The sequence below is a fragment of the Portunus trituberculatus genome, chromosome 17 (assembly GCF_017591435.1).
Source record: "Portunus trituberculatus isolate SZX2019 chromosome 17, ASM1759143v1, whole genome shotgun sequence".
Classification (NCBI taxonomy): Eukaryota; Metazoa; Arthropoda; class Malacostraca; order Decapoda; family Portunidae; genus Portunus; species Portunus trituberculatus.
In genome coordinates, this window is record NC_059271.1 from 26,775,025 (window position 1) to 26,793,330 (window position 18,306).

General features: G+C 42.8%; 1 protein-coding gene across 5 annotated transcripts in view; it reads left to right on the plus strand.

The window, feature by feature from the left end:
* Window positions 1–18,306, plus strand: part of LOC123504992 (trichohyalin-like) — a 335,118-nt gene that overhangs the window by 126,113 nt on the left and 190,699 nt on the right. For all 5 annotated transcript variants that reach the window (XM_045255983.1, XM_045255984.1, XM_045255986.1 and 2 more), the window contains one exon: window positions 2,332–2,460. In XM_045255983.1, coding sequence (XP_045111918.1) covers window positions 2,332–2,460 — 129 coding nt within the window. The remainder of the gene's footprint in view (window positions 1–2,331; window positions 2,461–18,306) is intronic.

Consider the following 18,306-nt stretch of genomic DNA (forward strand, 5'->3'; position numbering starts at 1 on the left):
TATGTGAGGAGAAGCTGTTATGTTGTTGGACACGTGCTGTTTGTTAAGCCTGCTGGACACCAAACGCGAGAGTTCATTGCATTTCTTCGTTTATCTGGCAGTTATTGCATCTTGTTCTCTAATTCTATCGGTTTTTTTTGTGTGTAAGAGGGAAAAACTGGCCTAAGAACAAAAAAAAAAAGAAAAAGACCCACTTGGCTGCCAGTCCCCTTATACATCCGACAGGGATAAATGTCTTGAAACCTCCCTCTTAAATGAAATCAAGTCATAGGAAGTTGGAAATACAGACACAGGCAGGGAGTTTATCAGAGAAAGGTATGAATGACTGAGAGAACTGGTTAATTTTTGCATTATCTATTGTCGTGGTCAGAATTAGAGTAATCGTATAAACTCCCATTATGTTTTGTTTGTTTATCGTATTGTCTTGAACCCTCCGATTTGCCAGGCATTCCCTTACATTGCATTGACTGTCAGCAGATCGGGGGACTTAAGACAGGAGGAAAAAAGGCAAAATAAAAACTCTAAATACACTTACTTCATTCTTTTCAATTCTAATCTTCACATAATTCCTTATTCACTAATACTCTAATACGTCTTTTATTATTCTACAGCCACTTCCAAACTATATACGGACAAGAAACTGCAAAATATATTCCATTTAATCCACTTTCTCGTGGTGTATTAAAAAAAATTCATTCTTTACTTCTGATGCTGTGAATCGTTGCATATCACAATGAAAGGCTTAGTTAGTGTGACAAGTTACTTGGTTGCTGACCATGAGTGTACGAAGATGGCAAATATTTGTACCCATCCCTCATTATTCTCATCCTTCTCCAGATATTCTTCTCCATCTCTTCACCTCGTTGTGCTCATTCCCTTCCTAATATTTTTATCCTCCTCCTCCTCCTCCTCCTCCTCCTCCTCCTCCTCCATTCCAAAAATTTGATCATAATAAAAATATAGACCATTCTTTCATGTTATGATAACATGATGCACCGATGTTATTTTTAAAGTAGATTTTGATGTATGCAATACATTCAGCTTCTATGAAGATAGGCACTCTGCGGCGTCTACGCCAGTTTTTATCGCCCCTCCTACTACTAACTCTATACAAGGGCCTTATCCGTCATTGTATGGAGTACTCTCCGCATGTTGGGGGCGGGGGGTGTTCCACTCACACAATTTTATTAGATATGGTGGAATCAAAAGCTTTTCATCTCATCAACTCCCCTCCTCTGACTGACTGTCTTCAGCCTCTTTCTCACCGCCGAAATGTTGCATCTCTTTCTATCTTTTATCGCTATTTTCATGTTAATTGCTCTACTGATCTTGCTAACTGCATGACTCCTCCTCCTGCGGTCTCGCTGCACGAGGCTTTCTTCTTCCTCTCACTTCTATTCTGTTCAACTCAGTAATGCAAGAGTTAACCAGAACTCTCAATCATTCATACCTTTCACTGGTAAACTCAGGAATTCCTTACCTGCTTCTGTATTCTTCTGTATCTTCCTACGACTTGATTTCTTTTAAGAAGGAGGTTTCAAGACATTTGTTCCTGATTTCTAACTAATTCCTTTCTCATCTTTTAGGGAACTTACAGTTTAAGGGGGCCTTTCTTTTTAATATTTTGTTTCCTTCCAAGCTTCTCTCTCTCTCTCTCTCTCTCTCTCTCTCTCTCTCTCTCTCTCTCTCTCTCTCTCTCTCTCTCTCTCTCTCTCTCTCTCTCTCTCTCTCTCTCTCTCTCTCTCTCTCTCTCTCTCTCTCTCTCTCTCTCTCTCTCTCTCTCTCTCTCTCTCTCTCTCTCTCTCCACTCACCCAAATCACATTCAACCAAAAAATTGCACGAGAATAGTAGTCCTACCTACCGTTCTTCTCCTTTGAGCATTACATTATAATAAGATAGAGGCCATAAACGATAATGTTATAAATACACGGCCAGGATACTCCCCTCGGGAACACTACTTTACAAGGCGGAGAAGTTACAATACCGCTGGGAAGAGCTTAGGAGAGCGAGGCGATAACTTACTGGACTTGGAAAGGCGGAACGTATACGTAAAGAATTCCTATATGCTGTCCGTGGCATGAGAGGCACTACGGCTGTGTATGTGTATGTGTGTGTGTGTGTGTGTGTGTGTGTGTGTGTGTGTGTGTGTGTGTGTGTGTGTGTGTGTGTGTGTGTGTGTGTGTGTGTGTGTGTGTGTGTGGGTCGCTATTTATGATTACTTTATAGTTTTGTTTTGGTGTGATAAAATATTGAGGGGAGATGTTTTGGCGGTGAAAAGTTGCTGCTGCTGCTGCTATTTCTACTACTTCTACTTTTCTACTTTCCCTCAGGTGGTGTATGGTCTCAACACACGCGGGGAGGAGCTGGAGGCGCAGTTGGCGACGGCAAAGGAGTCTGAGGAGGCGCTGAAAACGAATAACACAGAATTGCAACACAGACTCAACCACTGCAAGAGCAAGGTGAGTGAGTGAGTGAGTGAGTGAATGTATTGAGTACCGTCTTAAATGATGGTGAACAGTATGGAAATGAATAGTGATGAAGATAATGAGGATAAGGAAAAAAGGAGCAAGAAGAGGAGGAGGAATAGAGAAATATACTGCATTTGTTATTGTAAAAACCAAAATGAGTGAGTGTGTGGACTCCTAAAAGACACTGATGGTGAACAGAAATGGGAATCAATAACGGTGAGTAAAAAATGATGAGGAAGAGGATGAAGAGGAGGAACAGCTAGAAAAAAAAGAACAGTGGAGTGTATATTCGGTAACCACTGTCCGTCCGATCAAAATGACTTAGTGTATAGAGACTGTAGCCTCTAAACTCCTTCAATACTGAGACACATTTTTACCTTTATTTTTGGGCATGATTAGACGATTTTATCTACATTAGGAAGTTGCTATGGAGGACAGAAGATTAATGGCCTGAGCCTTATAAGTTTCTGGACCTGTATGAAATCACTAAAGAGTAACCAGAGGGAATATGAAAGCGCGTCATGGTACTGAAGGGCTTAAAAGACATTATTGATGGGAGATGCAATGAATAGCGATAAGGAAAAGAAGGAGAATAATAGAATAAAAAAAATGAAAGAAATAGACCAAGAAGCTGTACTGTATTATGAATCTAGATTATAAGTAAAGAAGAACTAAACTGGCATTACTCATGTTCAAGCTTTATATCTACCTGTTCCCAGCATTTCATAGTCACCCCTGCTTCATAATCGCAGGAAAAAACAACACCGGTGCATTCTTCCATTCCCCAGTAAATATGAATGTTTCAGCGGAATGTTTTAGGAAATCCCATTTTTCACCACGTCATAAATTCATTTAGTTTTTGGCATGTTGTTTTCATGGCAGTCTGTTTTTCCATCTGCTTTCATTAACACATTCGTTATTCCTCTTGTTGCACTTCAGTGATTGGATGTGGTGTGTGTGTGTGTGTGTGTGTGTGTGTGTGTGTGTGTGTGTGTGAAAAGATATGGAAAGAGAGAGAGAGAGAGAGAGAGAGAGAGAGAGAGAGAGAGAGAGAGAGAGAGAGAGAGAGAGAGAGAGAGAGAGAGAGAGAGAGAGAGAGAGAGAGAGAGAGAGAGATGATATTGGTGGATATTTTTGAAAGGGAAAAAGAGTAGCTGCCTTGTGTGTGTGTGTGTGTGTGTGTGTGTGTGTGTGTGTGTGTGTGTGTGTGTGTGTGTGTGTGTGTGTGTGTGTGTGTGTGTGTGTGTGTGTGTGTGTTAGAAAAGCACTATTCTTTACTTTCTTTCTTTGCTTCGTTAAGTTTTGTTGATATTTTACCTTTTTTGTCCTCCTGGTTGTTTGTGTGACCCGTGTTTCATTTGGACTTTGACTACATTTTTTTTCGTGTACGTTTACTATTTTGCTCATTTACTTTTTCCTGCTCTTTCCTAACTTCAGCCACCACCACCACCACCACCATTGCCTGCCTATCTATCAATATCCTCATCCCTCTATTGATTTACTGATGAATTATTTTGTTTATGTAATTATTCTATCTGTATATTTATTTTTCTTTTCTATTTCGTGGTTGAATATTTTTTTCTCTTGCATTCCGATGGTTCTGAACTCGCGTGGAAGACGAGGAAGGGAAAGAGAGGAAGGGAAAAAAAATATTAGTTAGGTTTTTCGTCCCGCTCTGTGTAATTCACCCTGGTCGCCTGCTGGTCACCCAGCCAGTCTTCCCCATTACGGAGCGAGCTCAGAGCTCATAGACCGATCTTCGGGTAGGACTGAGACCACAACACACTCCACACACCGGGAAAGCGAGGCCACAACCCCTCGAGTTACATCTCGTACCTATTTACTGCTAGGTGAACAGGGGCCACACATTAAGAGGCTTGCCCGTTTGCTTCGCCGCCTCCGGGACTCGAACCCGGACCCTCTCGAGTGTGAATCGAGCGTGCTAACCACTACACTACGCGGTGTGTGTGTGTGTGTGTGTGTGTGTGTGTGTGTGTGTGTGTGTGTGTGTGTTTTAGCTTACCAGAGAGACATGTGGAGGTGGACACTGAGTATGCAGGCAGACAGTCACTCATATTAAGCAGCAACGAGATACAATTTTGCCGGATGGGACTTGTATTCAGCAGGTCACTAAAATACACCTTGAGTGGAAGGTAAGACTGATTATATAATAGGTTAGGAAATACTACATGTAATACCACATGTGTCAGAGAGAGAGAGAGAGAGAGAGAGAGAGAGAGAGAGAGAGAGAGAGAGAGAGAGAGAGAGAGAGAGAGAGAGAGAGAGAGAGAGAGAGAGAGAGAGAGAGAGAGAGAGAGAGAGAGAGAGAGAGAGAGAGAGAGAGAGAGAGAGAGAGAGAGAGAGAGAGAGAGAGAGAGAGAGAGAGAGAGAGAGAGAGAGAGAGAGAGAGAGAGAGAGAGCAGCCGGTTCTAGCCTATACATAAGCAAGGGAATGACTGGGATGATGGTTTGATATCTTTCGACAGGTTTATAGCCTCTAGAAGCAGTGGTGGTGTTCGCGGCTGTGCGTCACTTCCTGCCTTTATTTGTCTTGGGTATGGAGGCATCAATGCGATAGTTGGCAGAAGAGTGGCTGACGTCATAGGTTCCTGTTATTCTTCTCTCTCTCTCTGCTTAGTTAAATGTGCCTTGTATTAGAGCAAACAACAGACAGTCGACTCCGATTTTCATGTTAAAAAAAGAAGGTAGAAGCTAAATTTGTTAAAGGCTTTACTGCTCTTCTGGTAACGTAAAAGCGTTGTAATTAAGCGTTTTTTCAGTAGTTTTTGCAGCGAGCTCTTAGAAAACTTTGTGAAGTGGACTTAAAGACGTTAAGTTTTTTGTGTATATTTTTTGTAGCTTTCAGTCCTTTCCATGCATGCAGAACATGAAAATTCTACCAGGTCAGAGGTCCATGTAATACTATATATGACTGAACCTGTCTGTATGTTGAATGGTCTATGATACGTGAACAGAAAAAAAAAAGATTTATAGAATTATAGACAATAGGTAAAACAAACGATAAAATTTGGGTTTCATTAGGATGGACGTGTGTGTGTGTGTGTGTGTGTGTGTGTGTGTGTGTGTGTGTGTGTGTGTGTGTGTGTGTGTGTGTGTGTGTGTGTGTGTGTGTGTGTGTGTGTGTGTGTGTGTGTGTGTGTGTGTATGCACCCTCACCTGCTCCCCACAGGCAGGTTGGCTCATCATGGCCCGGCTTTTGATCACCGGCTCGCGTGATTGTTGATAAAAGAAATAATCCTTTTAGTCAGGAAGCGCCAGCACGTCACAAGAATGATTGCGCTGTTTAGGGCCCGAAAAGATTTGATTAGAGATTATGATGTCAAAACAAACAACTGAAATTCGAGGAACACGCTCACTTTAGTTTCGGAGAGCGATGCGGCGTCCACTCCGTGCACTGACATATTGCTGTATAGAGGAACGTGGAATGTTTTTAGGCACTGTTGAACATATAAATAGTACTGTAAATACAAATCTTTGTTCTCCATTAATGGTTCTCATCTAACGGTTTGTTTCAGACTAAAAATAGATTCAGGAATAAAACTGAAATATTAAGACCTGTTTTTTTTTTTTTATCAAGAACTTAGAAATGAAAGTCACATGGTATTTCGCTCAATTATTATAAAATCGTTACATAATAGTAACCACTTCATTGCTGCGACGCATTTTTGCCATGTGTTTTGAGTGCCATTAGGCCATTTTTTTGCGTTAGAAGGGTCTATGAAGGGCAGAAGACTAATAGCCACAGTCTTCACTACTCTAATCCCCCACATAAGTTTCTAAGCCTGTATAAAATCGACAAATAGTAAACAGAAGGAATATGAAAACGCGTCATGGTACTGAATGGCTTAAACAGAAAACTCTCTCTTTCTGTCTCTCTCCTTTTTCTATTATCTTTTAACAAGCAGCATGTTCTCAACACTGTCACACAACACAAGAAACACACAACAGAACACTAAACACACAAAAGCTTTACCACATCCCACGCGACACACGATAACCCTTACTCTGCCCTTTTTTCCCCCTTCCTCACTCGTCTTTTCCACGCCTTATTCTTCCTCAGGGACTTCTCCTTCATTTTACCCTATATCGACACCACCACCACCACCACCACACAAATCCTTAACCCCTTGAGTACCATGACGCGTTTCTATGTTAATTTTACTTACTATTTGGTGACTTTATACAGCTTCAGAAACTTTGGGGATTGAAATAGAGAAGACTGTGGCCATTAATCTTCTGACCTCCATAGAATCTTTATAATGTCAATAAAATATGCTAATCGTACGCAAACTCAAGGTAAAAATGTGTCCCAGTATTGAAGGAGTTAACCTCATCTTCGTCCTCATCCATTCCACATCACTTTCATCCATCTTAACTCCCTACCATGATGCTATCCCTATCCATTCCTCCTGTTACTCCTTACATCCTCCTTCCCTCTCTCCCGCTCTGTCCATCGGTCCTGTCACAGCGCTAGAAGGCGAAACGAAAATACTAATTAATCGCCGTCTCGCTTTGTACTTGCTGGGCTGTCGCTGATCAGTACGGGGATAGGTTTTCATCGGTTTGTTGGCAGACGGCGGCGAGGCATTGCTGGGCTGGCATGTGTTCATTTGATGGCTATCCGGCAGCGTCATGTCCCCTGCCATTTCTTTCTATTTTTGTGGCTGTGTGTGTGTGTGTGTGTGTGTGTGTGTGTGTGTGTGTGTGTGTGTGTGTGTGTTTCTATGTGTGTATGGGAGAGAGAGAGAGAGAGAGAGAGAGAGAGAGAGAGAGAGAGAGAGAGAGAGAGAGAGAGAGAGAGAGAGAGAGAGAGAGAGAGAGATAAAAAGAGATAAAAAGAAGAGAGAGAAAGAGATAAAAAAGAGCAAGAGAGAGAGAGAGAGAGAGAGAGAGAGAGAGAGAGAGAGAGAGAGAGAGAGAGAGAGTTCATACATAGAAGCTGACATCACTATGAAAAGGTTTTATAATGAGTATTCGTTATCAGTATACGTATATTTCTTAACATCCAACAAATTATAATAGTATAGCTTCTCTCTCTCTCTCTCTCTCTCTCTCTCTCTCTCTCTCTCTCTCTCTCTCTCTCTCTCTCTCTCTCTTGGACAACCACCGCAAATACAAGATCATACTTCAACTCCGAGAAAATGCTGAGGTAATTGTACTCTAACGATGCAACCGACCCGCCAACTCTGAACTCTGCAGTGTTTCCGTGACTACCATGACACTGCAACACTCACTACCAGAGAAAAGCAGAGAGGAGGAAAGCCAATCTGTCTGGGGAGCGTCTGAGAGAGAGAGAGAGAGAGAGAGAGAGAGAGAGAGAGAGAGAGAGATGACTAATCCCTCTTCTAATGTCATCTCTCGTGCTCACAAAACAGGAAAGTGAAATGATCTTGTGTTAGAAAATATGAAACGTCAAGGAAAAATTTTAATCTGGCATCTATCCTTTGTCCTCGTAAGCCTCAAAATATTTTAATTCCCTACATGTTCGTCTTTCTTTTATCTCTTGTGCGTGTTTTTTTTTTCTTCTTTTCGTTTCATTCCCTTTTTTCCTCTCGACGTGATAATGTCATGGAAGCTTTCCGTGCTAAAGACGAATGAGAGGATTACTGTGATGTGTGAGATGCGGGAGGAGGACGAGAAGGACGAGGAGGAGGAGGAGGAGGAGGAGGAGGAGGGAGGAGGAGGAGGAGGAGGAGGAGGAGGAGGAGGAGGAGGAGGAGGAGGAGGAGGAGGAGGAGAAGAAGAAGAAGAAGAAGAAGAAGGAGAAAGAGGAGTAGGAAGAGGAAGAGAAAAAAGAGGAAAGAGGAGGAAGAGGAAAAGGAGGAGCAAGAGAATTCGTGGAAGATGAAACGGGGGAAGAGGTGGAGAAGGAGGAGAAAGAGGAAGGAAGAAGAGGAGGCGAGAAATAACCTGGTCGTTATCAAGGAAATGGTTTGTGATATTTTCCTACGTTTTCTTTTTCTTTTCATTTTTGTACATACATTTTCGATTTGATGTCAGATTTACATTGTTATTTTTGGTTATTAGTCTTCACCTCATGGGAAGTCTTGACCTTGTATTTGTGTTTTGTTTGGGGTTTCTTATCCTCCTCCGGCATAATGTATTTTTTTTACTTGTAAATGTCGGTTCAGTGTTTTCTTAAATACTTAATTCCTATCTTAGTCCACGAAGCGACGATTAGAACCATTTTCTTAGTTATTTTGCACTTTAACCCCTTCAATACTAGGAGGCATTTTTACCTCGATTTTTAGGTTTGATTAGACGACTTTATTTACATTAAGAAGGGTCTTTGGAACTCAAAATATCAAGGGCTAGTCTTTACTATTCTAATCCCAATATATGTTTCTGAATCCGTACAAAATCGCTAAAAATAACTACAATGATATGAAAATGCTGCATTGTACTGAAGGGATTAACGATGCAGAAACATGAAATTATTATTATTCATATCTCATCAACAAAATACAACCAGAGGACATTAAGAAGCAAAGTAAGACGAGAAAGTTTACTCCTAACAAAATCAAACTTCTGTTCGAAATTGATAAAAGCTGAGTGTCTTAAGAGTTATATTTCCTCCGCTTCCTTACGCCAGTCCTTCCCCTTGACGCGCCTTGACCAGCCATGCAGTGTCCAGGATGTAAGAGGGTTATAAGACACTCAACACGTTTACATGCAAGCAGATAAGAGACTGGTGAATGCGTACACAAGCCTGCATAAATAATGTTAGTAATCTGACCACTGAGAGATATGAAAGCAAATGTAGTGAGCCACGTAGCCGCCTGCCTCCCCTCCCTGCATGACGGCATCAGTCACCACCACCACCACTAAGTCAAGGCCGAGCACGAAAATAAATACAATTAATTCCTGCGTGAGAAAACAGGAGAGGGGAGGGAGCGAAGGAGAAAATAAACGTAATACCATTCTGTAACACTTGATCCTGCATTCATTCACCTCATGGCAAGGGCTGTAGTGTTTGATTCTGTATGGATATGTATTTCACTACTTGCTCCCTTGTTTCGTAGTGCAGGAAAGGAAAGGGTTAGTGAGGAATAAAGGAGCGAGGTGATGCGTCTCAGTGTTAATTATAAAACTATGCATAATGGTTCCTTGCAGAGAGAGAGAGAGAGAGAGAGAGAGAGAGAGAGAGAGAGAGAGAGAGAGAGAGAGAGAGAGAGAGAGAGAGAGAGAGAGAGAGAGAGAGAGAGAGAGAGAGAGAGAGAGAGAGAATTCCCTTTGTCACTCCTCGGTAATAATTTTTTTTTTTAAGCCGTCACTCTCTACCAAGTCTGCAGAGCACAATGCAAAATATGACAACAACCGACTCGTACATAATAAAAAGTAATGATTCTCGAAACCCAACTCATGAGCAATTTAATTACACGAGCAGAATATCACCTCCCCCCATCACACTCCACACACATTAATGGAACAAAAGAGAAGACAAGATCAAAAACATAAAAAAAAAAAAAAAGGCGAAGTTAATTATACCAGGCATTGTGAAATAAGGAGGAGAGTTAAGATTCAATTCACATCAATAATTTCATCCCACACAAAGCGTCACTCACACACACACACACACACCACCACCACCACCACCACCACCATCACCACCATCACAACTACTAGGAGGAGGACGAGTGATCTGCTGGAGTTCTCTTGGGCAAAATTGACGCTGTTTGCTTCAGGAAATCTTGGCGAGGCTGAACCAGAAATTATGAGAAAGCAGCCTCAATTTCGTGGCAAATGAAGCTTCGAGCGGATCAAGCTGAAAGGCGGATATTGGAGAGAGAGAGAGAGAGAGAGAGAGAGAGAGAGAGAGAGAGAGAGAGAGAGAGAGAGAGAGAGAGAGAGAGAGAGAGAGAGAGAGAGAATGTAAGATTTGTAGGAAATACCCATGCTTCTGTATAGCGTAGTTTCATTGATTTCTAAACACAAAAAGAAGAAAACTAACCATCCTATCAAAGACATCTGCTATGGATTTTATACTTTTTTTAACATTTTACAGTAATGGTCATCATTTTTTTCTTTCTTATCGCGACCCAAATTGACTTTATATATACTTCCTTCACGATCCAGTATGTCTTTTCTATTGTACATTTATGCCTCTGATATGGAAACTGATTCACACACACACACACACACACACACACACACACACACACACACACACACACACACACACACACACACACACTAATTTATTTTCATTTTTGAATTCTATTTCTTTGTGATATGGCGACTCACTGAACAAGAACTCACAATACATTTTTAGTTCTGACCTATAATTAAAAGAACCTTATTATACTGTTCAGTGACACTCGCACTCGTCAATAATGAAGCAAATACATGAAAAAAAAAAGAAGTCTTAAGAACTATCATGTATGTAGTCTGGAGAAGATAAACTCGTACATAACAGGCAGCTTGTTTATTCGTCTTTCTGGTCTAAGCCTTATTCAGAATGTCGAGGCTCGGGAGAGAGAGCTTGACATGAAGGCAGCGGGGAGAACGAGACAAGCACATGCGTTTCGTTCCAGAGTTACTGAAGTTTTTTACTAAGAGTCCGAAACAAATCTTATATCTTCACTAGACTTTGCGTGCAGGAAGAAAGAGTAAAGTTTCTCGCCTCCCAGATTCGTTTGGTACCCTGGAGATCAAACCTCATCTCCAAACTTCTCATGGAGACTTTCTCTTGACGTCTGAAAAGAGTTGTAATCATCTTTTTTTGCTCTTTGTATAGTACATGAAAGAACGTTTGCGTCAAGGCACTCAGGGGAAGCCACAAATAAGCTTCTTTTGCTGGCAAGTTGATTGTACTGTTCGCAAAGGAGAAGGAAACAGGTCGTCTATTGTTTCGTAGACTCTCAAATACCTATTGAAGTCAGGAATCTTCTCACCAAGTCTTAAGGTATGTCAAGTATTTTTCATGTACCCTCCTTACTCTCTCTCTCTCTCTCTCTCTCTCTCTCTCTCTCTCTCTCTCCAAAAGAAAAGTTTCCTGTCTCATCTCAGTGGCTGCATCTCGGCATGCCTGCCACTTCCCTGCGCCGGCCAGTGTTTGCACAGAGGCCTGTCCCCGCTGAGAGCCCGCTGTGTGGGGCGAGGCGCCATCCCGCGCTTATCGTCTGGAGGGAGAGGAGTGCCAAGGGTACCAAGTGACCCTTCCGACGTGGCGCTCTACTGGCAAGGAAAAAATAAAAGCAGGATGAGTGAGATAAGTTTCGTAACACCCATACAGCACGTGGTGTCTTGGGAGGGCCGGCGTGAGTGACTCTGTGGAATAATTATGCAACTCCTTCAAGAGGGGAGTGTCAGATTCTTGTTTTCTTTGAAATTTTTCATCTGAAAAGTTTTCAGGCAGCAGACAAAGTTTGATTTTCATTTTCTTCACATATTTCAGACATTTCGCATTGTTCCTGTGCATCACTTAATAAAGAAATTCATTACATTCATAAAATTGTATACAGTGTCTATTTAAGTCCACCATCTGATTAAGCATGGCAGCTGCTGGGGAAAACAACTTGAAGGTTTTTACTGAATTATACTAACGTGTGTTGCAACTGTTCCCAATGCATCAGCGAGGGTGAGAGCCAGAAATTGATTACACTTTTAAGATTGCTGCCTATGTAAACGAACTCCCTGACTGACATCGCCCTTAGGGTACACACTGCACAGGCCACTCATCACACACGCACTCACCCTTCCCTCTGAGTCCATTCGCTCCCTCTCCACCGCTGAGGTTTAGTTTCAGTCTCATGAATTTCAAATACTGAACGTCGACTCATATCTTGGTCACAAACTTCTATACTATATTAACGCCGAGAATTTTTCTTGAGTCTGTTCGCAGCGACAAGTGACAAGCGGGAAGTGCGCGGGCTGGTTCTTTCCAGGCTCAAGTTTTTTTTTCTCAGCGTGTGAGTTACCCGAACTTCAGGTTTGGAATGCGTTGCCTTGGACGCATCCCTGTATTCTGCCAATTCTGACACATCCAGCTCACTACTGTAAAGAACATGTGTAAGAGAGAGAGAGAGAGAGAGAGAGAGAGAGAGAGAGAGAGAGAGAGAGAGAGAGAGAGAGAGAGAGAGAGAGAGAGAGAGAGAGAGAGAGAGAGAGAGAGATTCTTTTAAACCCTAAATCCGTCAACCTCCAGTGTAGACAGTGAAGCAAAAGAGCAGTTCTCTGCAGTCTCAACTTTGATAATTACTATAAAAATATTTCCTTTTATAATGACGTCGAGGCTGAGATACTGCTTCTTTCTTTCGCCTTCAAGATACCGGTGCGTTTGTCTTCCTTATTCTCGCTGTGTCATGCGATCAGGGTGGCCTGGGCAGCAGCAGGGGAGTCACCGTCACTCGCATATCACCTCCTTCAAGCTGTCGACGTCACAGGGCGGTGAGCGGCGTGTGGCTCCCGCGGCGCCGTGTTGTATGTGCAGTGTTTGGGCGTGGCCAGGCGGCAGGGGTGAAAGGAGGGGTCAGAGCGACGTGTTGACTTAGCGCTATGCCACAGAACAGCTGATTGTCCCGCTGGTGGCGAGGGCGGGCAGTTGGAGCCACTACAAATAGCACTGACCCACAACTCATTGAGGGTAACTTGAATCTTTGACTCAGCCGAGGCTCACTACTGGGCCGTCTTTGTTGCGTCGCCAGCCCCTGGAGACATGAGGCTTCGCTGGGAACAACTCTTATCGCTCAGGAAATGGTTGGTTGTTCTTCATTATCTTGCTCGTCTTATTACTGTCCTATTTTGTCGTCATAGTAGTTGGAAAGGAAGGAGGAGGATGAGGAGGACGAGGAAGACGAGAAGGGAATAGGTAGCGGAAGCAGTGGTATAATAATAGCAGTAGTTATTGTTGCTGTTTTTGAAGGCGGTTGTGTAGGTGGCACTTACACTTCCTTGTCAATTCATCAACTGTTCATCACGTCTTCATGCTCGTTTCTCTCACCGCTTTTGGGTCACACTTCCTCTCGGCAACAAGAAATTCAAGACTGTTGCCGGAGCAGAAATGAAGTTGTATCCCTTCTGTAAACTGCCTTCACGTCTCCATCTGGCAACAGCAACAGCAGCAGCCGCTCTGATCGGCTCTGTGGAAGTAAGGGTCATAATCTGAAACACTCAACCGCATCTCTTCTTTCAAAATACTCTAGTCTATTTGATGCTATACGGAATTTTTAAGATTTTTTTTTTTGGTTATAGCGGCAAATTAGCAAGATTTCCATATTATCAACAACACAAGCACTTTCGAAAATTTAACCATCCCTTTTATCTATGAAAATGATCATGGTGAGAGAGCAAAACTTTCTAAAATACCAACCAGAGAACGGAAAAATATAAATGATTCTGTATGGGATGCCCGTTTTTTCTATTTTTTTCTTTTTGTTTGTGGAGACTCTCCCTTATTACACTACAGCGAGCCGCTTTTTTAATGCCTTTGGTGTGGCGGGCAGCTGGTACTAATCATCCTTATCTGTTGTTCTGGCTATACAATGGAGAAGGACTAACTATTACAAACAACAAAGTGCGTGAATGGGTCTTTGTATTAGTGCGGGAACTGAATATGCATGGAGAGCGAGGATGAAAGAAACCAAAACAAAGAAAGGAAGGGAACAGAGATAAGGAACATGATGGAGGGATAAAACCTGGATATTTGATGGAATGATAAATAGACGAGGGAGATGACGAAAAAGGAAAACAAGGGAAGGAAGGCAAGGCAGATAAAGAAGCGAGACGGAGAGACAGAATCAGAATACTTGACGGAATGAGCACAACCAAAGGAGGAGGAGCAGCCTGAGATGAATGGAGGAGATGGGAGGAGCCTTTGTACTGCTGTGACGTCAGAGGTGCTGCTGCTGACGACGCCCTTGCTGTTGCTGGCGATGGTGGTGATGACGAGTAGCTTAGAGAGAGAGAGAGAGAGAGAGAGAGAGAGAGAGAGAGAGAGAGAGAGAGAGAGAGAGAGAGAGAGAGAGAGGGGGGGGAGGGTTGAGGGTTATTGACAGAGTTATAACGCCCCAACAACACGGTCATAAGGCGCCTCTGATAAAGCCACAAGAGCACGCTACTTCTTCCGTCTATAAATTGCAATGAGTTAGTGAAAAGTTATTGTTTCTCCGTAGGATAAAAAAAAAGACATACAAATGAGAGAGAGAGAGAGAGAGAGAGAGAGAGAGAGAGAGAGAGAGAGAGAGAGAGAGAGAGAGAGAGAGAGAGAGAGAGAGAGAGAGAGAAAGGAAGTAGGGAGAAGGTGCCAGCTGTCCAAACAACTTGGGGAAGGAAAGAGTCTCTACCAGAAGTACGGCTGAGGTGTTGTCTTCAAGAGAGAGAGAGAGAGAGAGAGAGAGAGAGAGAGAGAGAGAGAGAGAGAGAGAGAGAGAGAGAGAGAGAGAGAGAGAGAGAGAGAGAGAGAGAGAGAGAGACACCACCCTTTACTTACTCCTCACGGATCTCTTCTTACCTTTCATTCTCTGTTCTCTCTTCTCTCTCTCTCTCTCTCTCTCTCTCTCTCTCTCTCTCTTGCATTCCCAACTCACCACTCCTCGCTGCCACCTGCCTTTGCCTTTCTTCTCATGTTACGTTCTTCTCTTCTCTCTTTCCTCCTCTCATTCCTTGCCTGCCTTTACTCGCCTCTCACTCACCCACTGTCCCTTCTCAAGTATCCACATTTCCTTTCTGCATTTCACAACCGCCAAGTGACCTGAAACAACACTGACAGCAGGAAAACAGACGGTAATGCAGGAGAAACTTTGGTATAAGTGTCTGTCTGCCTCCTTCTGTCTCTCCAATGCCTCTTCGTGTTTTCTCTCTCTCTCTATCTCTCCCTCGACCACTTTCCTCTTCCTTATGTCCTTCTCTACTTCACCTTAGTCCCTCAGCCTCCTCTCTTACGTATCACACCTCTCAATTGCTCTTTCTCTCACTCTCTGACCCTTCTGTCTCTCTCCTTTCCTCCCTTTCCGTCCTTCCCTCTCCGCACCCCTCGGCTTCCTCTCATCTTCCTCCTCTCTCCCAGTTCTCTGTTTACTTCTCTTCTCAAACCCCCATTACCCTCTCTCATACCTCCCTCTGTACCTTTCCCAGCCGTCGCTCCTTCGTATTCCCTTCCTTGTGGCCTTGCTATCCCATATTTTCCTCGTTGTATTGTAATGAAGCAGCAGCCACCCACTATGCTGCTTCTACCATTTTTTCTCCTGTTGACGGTTTGTGACGCTGCGACCCACGAACCGTTAACTGAGGCGACTGTTTGTGTTGCAGGAACCGTGGTGGGAGAAGGCAGATGTGTATGGAAGAGAGGGAGAAAATGGGTAGGAGGGAAATTTTTGGCACTACTAAGGCTAAAAGTAGAAGGAAAAGATCAGGAGACTAACATGGAAGTTAATGACGTGCAGGACAGGAGAGAGAAGTGTTGATGATGAATAAAGGAATAAGAGAATAGAGGAAAAAAGAGGAACAGAAGGCTGACTGAAGAAACATAAATAAGATAAAGCAAAGAGGCCATGATCGAAGGAAGAACTGTCAGAGAAGAAAATAGAGAAGAAGAAGAATATAGAAAGAAGAGGGAGATGAGGTAAAGAAGAGAAATGGAGGAGGCAATAGCGACTGGAGGCAGGAAAATCGAGGGAGAAAGGAGGATGGAAGAAGAGAGAAAGTGCAAAGAAGAAGAGCAAAGGAAGAAGAAGAGAGTTGAGGTAAGAAAGAGGAATGAAAGAGACAACAGTGGATAGAGTCAGAAAGATACAAGAATAGAGGTATGGGAAAAGATGAAGAGGGTAGAGAAGAGGAGAAAGCAAGAGAGAGGGAGAGAAGGAAGAGGGAAGAGAGAGAGCAGAGGATTTAGAAGAGAGAGAGAGAGAGAGAGAGAGTTGATTTAGAAAAGAGACAATAGTAAAAGTCAGAGAGAGGAAGGGGAGAGAGACTAGATGAAGAAGCAAGACAGAGGGAGAGAAGGAAGAAGAGGAAGAGGACAAAGAAGAGAAAGAAAAGGTATACAGAAGAGAAAGAAAAGAGAAACTCGTAAATGGAGCTAGAGAGAGAGAGAGAGAGAGAGAGAGAGAGAGAGAGAGAGAGAGAGAGAGAGAGAGAGAGAGAGAGAGAGAGAGAGAGTAGGGGCTGTAATAAGGGCTGGAGGTAGGAAAGTGGAGGAAACATGGAAGGAGGAACGCGTTGCCGCCAAATCGGAAATACGTTATCAAACAGTCTTTCGCGGCACAAGATTGATGTCTGGAGATAGTGCGCGAGACTTGGAGCACATTTAGATAAGTTATGAGTGTGAAGGGTGGCGAGGGGGCGGCGGCGGAGGACGAGGCGGCAGTGTATAGGGAAGGAGAGAGAGAGAGAGAGAGAGAGAGAGAGAGAGAGAGAGAGAGAGAGAGAGAGAGAGAGAGAGAGAGAGAGAGAGGTGATTATATATGTACGATGTTGCTTTTTTTCTGTTATATTTATCTTTTTTTCTCATTGTATGTTTTTTTTCCTTTCCTTTCATCTGATTCTCTCTTTCTTTCTCCTATCTCTTTTTTTCAGTCTTCTCTTTTGTTTATCTCTGTGTTCTTGCTTTCCTCCTTGCCCTCATTATTTCTCTCTCTCTCTCTCTCTCTCTCTCTCTCTCTCTCTCTCTCTCTCTCTCTCTCTCTCTCTCTCTCTCTCTCTCTCCCCTTTCCCTCTATTTTCTTGTTTTCCTCTTCTTTCTTCATACCTACTTTATATTCTACCATTTTCCTTTCTTTCTCTTTGCTTTCTTTCCTTCCCACACTTTTCTCCTTTTTCTCCTTCTTTCTTTCTTTACTTTCTCACCTCGAGCATATTTCATTTACCTTCCTTTTTTCCCTTCTCTCATTTCATCTGTTCTTTTCATATCCCTCCTCTCTTTTTGCTTTTGTTTTTCTCCATTTTTTTTTTTTCGTTCTTTCTCTCCTCCTCACCTCTCTCTCTCTCTCTCTCTCTTTCCCCAGCCCTCATTCTCTGCTTTTCCCATTCAAGCGGCACAAGGTTTTCTTTTTATTTGAATACATAAGGAGTAATAAAGAAAAAGGACACGAGCCACGCACACTGGTAAAACAGGGAACCCAAAGAGAGAAAGAGAGAGAGAGAGAGAGAGAGTGAGAGTGTTTGTATTGTGTATATTCTTCGCAAATTTGCATGGTGATATAGCTTTAAGTAATGAAATGTATCACGAGAAGCTAATGAATTTATGGGGAACTGTTTATTTTCTCCCTATGCAAAGTGTGTTTTGGCTGGGAATGGCCTGGTGAGTGCCCATTGCTAGGTATTAAAAGCTCATGAAAGAGAGATAGCGCCGTGGTAGCATAGTAGCATTGTCGTATGTGCGTCTGACTAACGACCACATTCAGAAACGACTTGCTCTCTCACCACGATAATTTTTCAAGTCCCCATAGACGACTAGCCGGGTTTTCAAGAGTTTCTCCTTATGATCAACTAGAAATTTTGCCAACCCATCGCCGGAAACTATAAAATTCCCTTAAAAACGTGAGTATCTTCAAATAAAGCCTGTAGAAATAGTCGTTGTGAGAGAGCAAGAGAGAGAGAGAGAGAGAGAGAGAGAGAGAGAGAGAGAGAGAGAGAGAGAGAGAGAGAGAGTTCCTTTTTATCTCCCTTTCATATATTTTAAGTACACACACACACAAAAAAAAAATCAATCAACAAAAACACCTCCATACTGAAACATTTAAAATAATCCGCTGCAATACATTATCGAAAGTGTTCTGCGCATCAAACATTATTTCACTATTTACTCAAAGGTTCAGCAGGGAGGGAGCAATAACAGACTCGCAGCAGGACTCGTGCAATATAACACTACTAGATTAA